This window comes from Capsella rubella, unplaced genomic scaffold, assembly GCF_000375325.1.
Source record: "Capsella rubella cultivar Monte Gargano unplaced genomic scaffold, Caprub1_0 scaffold_6, whole genome shotgun sequence".
Taxonomy (NCBI): domain Eukaryota; kingdom Viridiplantae; phylum Streptophyta; class Magnoliopsida; order Brassicales; family Brassicaceae; genus Capsella; species Capsella rubella.
Window position 1 is genome coordinate 15,381,071 of NW_006238918.1, and position 5,319 is coordinate 15,386,389.

The window sequence follows — 5,319 nt, forward strand, 5'->3', positions numbered from 1 at the left end:
AGCCTTCGGCTTTACAGTCTCAAACAGTCAAACATCTTACAAAACTGCCATTGTTTGAAACAAATTTGCAATCAGCTCATATATTGAATTTAGCGGTCAAAGAAACTCATCAAACTATCAATTTCATTTTTTCATCTCCACAAGTCTAAGAGACTATTGATAATGGTGGTATAAGGTGGTGTTTCGCCAAGAATTTACCAATCATATAGAAGGTTCGTTGTAGGGCACTCAAATTTTCAAATTGACTTGTAAGCAATTCATCTTATATGATGATTATATCGAAATAAACCGAATTGAACCGGAGGAAGTTTCCCAAACTGTCTCTGATTAGTAACAAAACAAACCCTATAATTAAGGTTACAAACAAGCACAAATCAATTGTTGAGAAAAGTAGATAGTCTCAGTAACCAGCATGAGAGCACCACCTTTCTCAAGGTTCAAAAGCATTTCAGTTTGTTTGATTACCATAATACGTGACGAGATTATTATTACAACAAACAGTGGGGATGTTTACAGCTTTATATCTTAGCAAACAAGAAACTACTCAAAAGGAAACACAGATGTAAATCAAATATTTTAAGAATAGGGTTTTTACTAAACAGGGAGAAAAAAATCTAAAAAGTGTCTTGATCAATGTTGTTCTTCTTCTGTTTTCTCAAAGCTTTCGTTGAGAGCTTTTGAGACATCATGAGATCTTGATTCATCCTCTTCTACTTCATCATCGAATCGAGGAACAGGGGATGAGAAATCTAAGCATAAACCTTGAACGACTTGTTCATACGAAGGAGATAGCTCTTGAGATGTGATCTGATGGTACTCAACCATCTGGTGGAGACACTGGTTTTCTCTAATCAGATTCGCGTTTTCATTCGCTAATCTAGCTTTCTCTGTAAGCAACACCTCCAACTGTAGCCTCACCTGTTTTCATAGAATCAAAATCATAAGACAGAGAGCAGAGCATAACAGAGCAAAAACAGAACCATTTTTTTGGATAGTGTACATACCAAATCATCTTCTTCAGGTCTAGCACCCTTCACAAACCCATCTCTGAGTCTCTTGTTCTCTTCTTCTAGCAATCCACAACGTTCTTGGATGAAACTGAGGTCAGATTTTATAGATTTAAGCTCTCTTGCAAGCGAGTTCGCTTTGGCTGCCATGGATATCGCAATCTGCAAGGAATAAAGATTGAATCTTTATGAAAACTTTAAACGTAAAAGAAGAAAAAACAAACACTAAAAGACTTAAAGACATACGTTCTTAGCCTTCTTCATGATTTTCCTATCTTTTGGTCTCTTCTCATCTTCATTCGACGAATCTTCTGTTTGTTCAACATCAGATTCGTGTTTCCTCTTCGTCCCTTTACTCTCTTCTTCTTTTTCTTCTTCTTCTTCTTCTTCTACTTGTTCTTTTTGTTGTCGTTGTATCTGATCAGCTTTAAGATTCGAGTGGAGTATCTCAGATAACGTAGGCGGTTTAGCTAATTCTCTAACTCCCTGATTTTACAGAATACAATACATTATATCATTGACCATGAAGGATGAACAAAACCCTAATTTCTAATCAGATTAAAATGGATATTATATTTTTTTACCTGAAGGGCATTGTCGAGATTGCTAGAAAGCAGAGACAGAGTATGAGAAACAGAATCAAACCCTTTAAGCAAAAGCATCGAATCATTCTTAAATCTCTTTGATCTCTCTGATTCTCCAGTAATAATCGTATTATTGGCAATGGGTTTGTGATCTTTGCTCTTTTCTTCGAGGAGAACATCAATCCTGTTACGAAGATTGCTCCATAAACGCTTGTCTGAAGATGGGCTAACCGGTGGAGAAGAACCAAAAGAAGTTGCAGAAACCATGTTCAAGCTTGTTCCTTCCTGTTAAACAGTTTCAACGAAATTTTCAATTTTGAATCAAACCCATGATTTTATCTTGATCGGAGTAGAAGAAGAAGTTACCTGGTTAGTATGATTAGGTGATGATAGAGTTTCAACAGAAGCAGCCATTGATGGGAGGAGCAAAAGAGAGAGAAAGAGAGGGAAGATGATGTAACGGCTAGTTTATTAAAGATGAGAGATTGTGGAAAGAAGAGGATTTTTAAATAGAATCTGTGAAAGTCGGCCCAACGTTCTAATTTTTTCTAACACTTTGTTTTGTCTATTTATTTTTGATCAATTAATAATGGAAAGAGACAAAAGTGTAGATCTAGATGTCAAGTGTTTGGGACTTTGGTCGACGACTTCTTCGCTCCATCCCAAAAAATATCTCTTATCCAACGGTCGTTTCTATAAAAAAGTTATAAAAATAAATAAATAAATAAATTTCTTAGAGATGTCAAGACATTATTAATTACGGGTTTAATATCACTAATCTGCAAATAAAAAATTCCGTTTGCTCCCTTACAAGTTTCAACACATTTTAACACCTTGATATAATATAGTTATAAGCTTTTTGAAGATACAGACAAACACTTAACTCATATTTTACATGAACAAAATATATTCATACATTTGGGCGTAATAGCACAATGGTTAGCGAGACTGACACTGATGTTGTCGTGGATTGATTCCAGTTTCTCTATATCTAGGATTTAACCTGTCTTCTACGCACCCAACGAAATACAAAATATGCATACATATATTAATGGACACGTTTATGTTTTCTGATTTTGAGCATAGCTCTTAGTCTCTTACTAAGTTTATCAGAGTGGAGGTCTCTCCAACGAATAATACCCGAATTTTCCTTTGCGAAAATCCGTCAGTATTCTGAATGCAGCCTGATGACTATCTCCACCAAACAAGTTTAGACCAAGCGTCTTCACAAATCTGCAAAAGGGAGAGAGAGCAAGAGATTCAATAAGAATCTACAATGGTTTGCCAAAAGAAATGAGATCTCTGTATCGGTTGCAAAAGAAATTTCATTACTTTTTACCGCAGCCGCCTACTAGCTGGATCTTGTATCGGTTGTAAAGAGCCTTTGCGCCTATTTGTTTAAGACGAGAATGCTGAGTTTCATTTTCGAAGCTAGAAAATCAGAGAAGAGTATCTCGAAAGAATTGGTGATTTTAAGGAACTGACCTACTTCTGGAATCCGTGCTAACATCTGCACAAGGATTCCAGCAACATCAGTGAAGTCATAAGCTTTCTCTCCAATGTCATCACAAATTGCAAGCTTTATAGCAGCTGCTTGATCATCGATACGCATAGGAAGCATTCCAGGTGAATCTAACAGATCAAGATCTTTCCCAAGCTTGACCCATCTGTTTACAGTAACGTAAGAAAAATGACCAGTGATAGAGGTTAATATAAGGTTCTTGAATGTGTTTGGAAAACTGAGTCTCACAAGCTTTTAAAAGAAATTATTACTTCATTTCTCTAGTTACACCTGGTCTTGGAGCTGCTGCGCAAATTTTGCGCTTCAATAGACGATTGATCAAAGATGATTTTCCAACATTAGGGTATCCAATTATCCCAGCTCTAACCTGCATCATTGGATATAGACTTTAAATTGAAATCATAATTGTTGCATCAGAGAAAAATAGATCATGATACACTTTACTCACTGATCTAGGGAGAAGTCCTTTTTCTCGCCGTTTCCCATTTACATCACCTGCTAAACTCTTTGCTAACCGACCTAGCTTCATAGCTCCCTGTAACCATCACTCAGAGATTATGTAACCAACAGTGCCAAGTATAGAAGATTAATCCCAAAGCAAAGATCAAACTTATAGAAACCGTACCATCCCAAGTTTGCCATTTGTGAAAATGACCTTTATTCCTTGCTTTGCAAAGTATCTCGCCCAATCATTTCGATCATCGTTCGATATCATATCTTCTCTATTTAATACTAATATCCGTTTCCTATTCCCAAGCCATGCGTCCATCTACAAAATACCACATAGATAACCTCAAAAGTACTCAAAAGTAGGCACACAAATTATTAACTCACGCAAATGTTTTGTCGTAGACTTAACTAAACTCGCTTATACACAACAAAGTTGGAGGGATTGAGTGTACCCCAAAGCCAATATAAATAGAAACTATTCCAGTGAAAACTTCTCGTACCCGAGAGACACAAAATTTTGTACTTCCCTTCTAAAAACCAGACTCAAGTATTCGTTTCTCAACAACTGAAAAGCTAACCTAATCAACGCTTACCCACTAACCAATTTCAGTTTACATGTTCTAACTTTCCCACCACAAGAAGCAATATTATAAGCAAAACAATCTTACTCTAAATTCTAAAAATTGGATCAGAGACCACTAACCTTTGGATGAGTAGTTGATAAAGGAATCCTAGCATCTCGGACTTCAATCACAACATCCATAAGCTTAAGCTGTTCCCTGAGTTCCTTTTCAGTTTTCATTATGTGTCCTGGATACCACTGTTAAATCAAGAGCCACAAACACAGTAAACAACAAACTCATAATCCGGAAAAACAAAACAAAATCGATAAAATCTCGTAATTGATATACCTGAACAGGACGTAATGCTCTAGTCCACAGACGAATATCAGATTCTAGATTCATCCAATCGATTTCATCTTCATTTGCCTCTAATTTGAACCCAACTGAATCATCCTTTCGTGTGACATCCAAATTCAAATCTTTTCCTCCAGCAATCTTGTTAAACCAAGTTTCCAATTTTCTCAATTTCAGTTCAGATAACAAAGAAGAGCACGAAGTAACAATTGAATGGATCATGTTTACCTGAATTGATGGACGAGAAGAATTCGCAGTGGGAAGAGAAGCGGAGACGGCGTAAGTACATTTCCGGAAACTTCGACCTTGGCCGAAGCGGCTTAGGTTCGCCGGAGAGGGAGACGGCGATGGCGCTAACTGTGCAAACATCTCCGGTACCAAAACAAAATGAAGTTAAATTACAAAACAAAAACCAAAAAATTCTAAAACCCCTTATCACCACCTTTGACTCTATCTGTAGTTCTGTGCGATGACATCTCATGGGCTTTTTGGAAACTCTAGGCCCAATGATCTAAAAGGCTTGATATTATTTTTTTATCTTCGACTATATTATGCTGAATCCAAAAGAAAAAGAAAAAAATAAAACCTAACTATTATTTGTTAATATTTCACCTTCAATAACAATATTAATCTCATTAATTTGTATCAATAAAATTGAATATATTTATTTTAAAACAAATAATGTAAAAACAATATATGGAAAAAAGAAATGATTTTTTGTTGTTTTAATACATAAAATTATTAATTTCACTCTCGTTAAATTTGTTAACACCGTTTTATATGTTTGCTAACATCTATAAGAATTTTTTTCCTGAAAGTTTTAATAAAATTTTACGCGT

At 35.7% G+C, this 5,319-nt stretch overlaps 2 protein-coding genes across 2 annotated transcripts; both read right to left on the reverse strand.

Moving 5' to 3' along the window:
• Positions 1 to 470: 470 nt before the first annotated feature.
• Positions 471 to 2,066, reverse strand: LOC17881276 (myosin-3). The gene is made up of 5 exons (XM_006288060.2): positions 1,958 to 2,066; positions 1,592 to 1,876; positions 1,254 to 1,493; positions 1,005 to 1,169; positions 471 to 918 (listed from the first exon to the last, which is right to left on the reverse strand). Exons 1-5 carry the CDS (start codon positions 2,003 to 2,005, stop codon positions 631 to 633), a joined length of 1,026 nt encoding a protein of 341 aa, XP_006288122.1. The 5' UTR covers positions 2,006 to 2,066; the 3' UTR covers positions 471 to 630.
• A 390-nt stretch (positions 2,067 to 2,456) lies between these two features.
• Positions 2,457 to 4,894, reverse strand: LOC17883571 (DAR GTPase 3, chloroplastic). The gene is made up of 9 exons (XM_006287912.2): positions 4,709 to 4,894; positions 4,475 to 4,621; positions 4,267 to 4,383; positions 3,739 to 3,882; positions 3,562 to 3,648; positions 3,365 to 3,480; positions 3,077 to 3,258; positions 2,924 to 2,981; positions 2,457 to 2,824 (listed from the first exon to the last, which is right to left on the reverse strand). Exons 1-9 carry the CDS (start codon positions 4,847 to 4,849, stop codon positions 2,701 to 2,703), a joined length of 1,116 nt encoding a protein of 371 aa, XP_006287974.1. The 5' UTR covers positions 4,850 to 4,894; the 3' UTR covers positions 2,457 to 2,700.
• Between the last annotated feature and the right edge of the window lie 425 nt (positions 4,895 to 5,319).

Excerpts from the sequence above, each read along its gene's own strand:
- LOC17881276 (XM_006288060.2), bottom strand. The coding sequence starts at position 2,005 with ATGGCTGCTTCTGTTGAAACTCTATCATCACCTAATCATACTAACCAG. Across the intron at positions 1,877-1,957 it reads CACCTAATCATACTAACCAG|GAAGGAACAAGCTTGAACAT; the intron begins GTAACTTCTTCT and ends ACTGTTTAACAG. Across the intron at positions 1,170-1,253 it reads TCATGAAGAAGGCTAAGAAC|ATTGCGATATCCATGGCAGC; the intron begins GTATGTCTTTAA and ends TATTCCTTGCAG.
- LOC17883571 (XM_006287912.2), bottom strand. The coding sequence starts at position 4,849 with ATGTTTGCACAGTTAGCGCCATCGCCGTCTCCCTCTCCGGCGAACCTA. Across the intron at positions 3,649-3,738 it reads CAAATGGCAAACTTGGGATG|GGAGCTATGAAGCTAGGTCG; the intron begins GTACGGTTTCTA and ends TGATGGTTACAG. Across the intron at positions 3,481-3,561 it reads AAGGACTTCTCCCTAGATCA|GTTAGAGCTGGGATAATTGG; the intron begins GTGAGTAAAGTG and ends CCAATGATGCAG.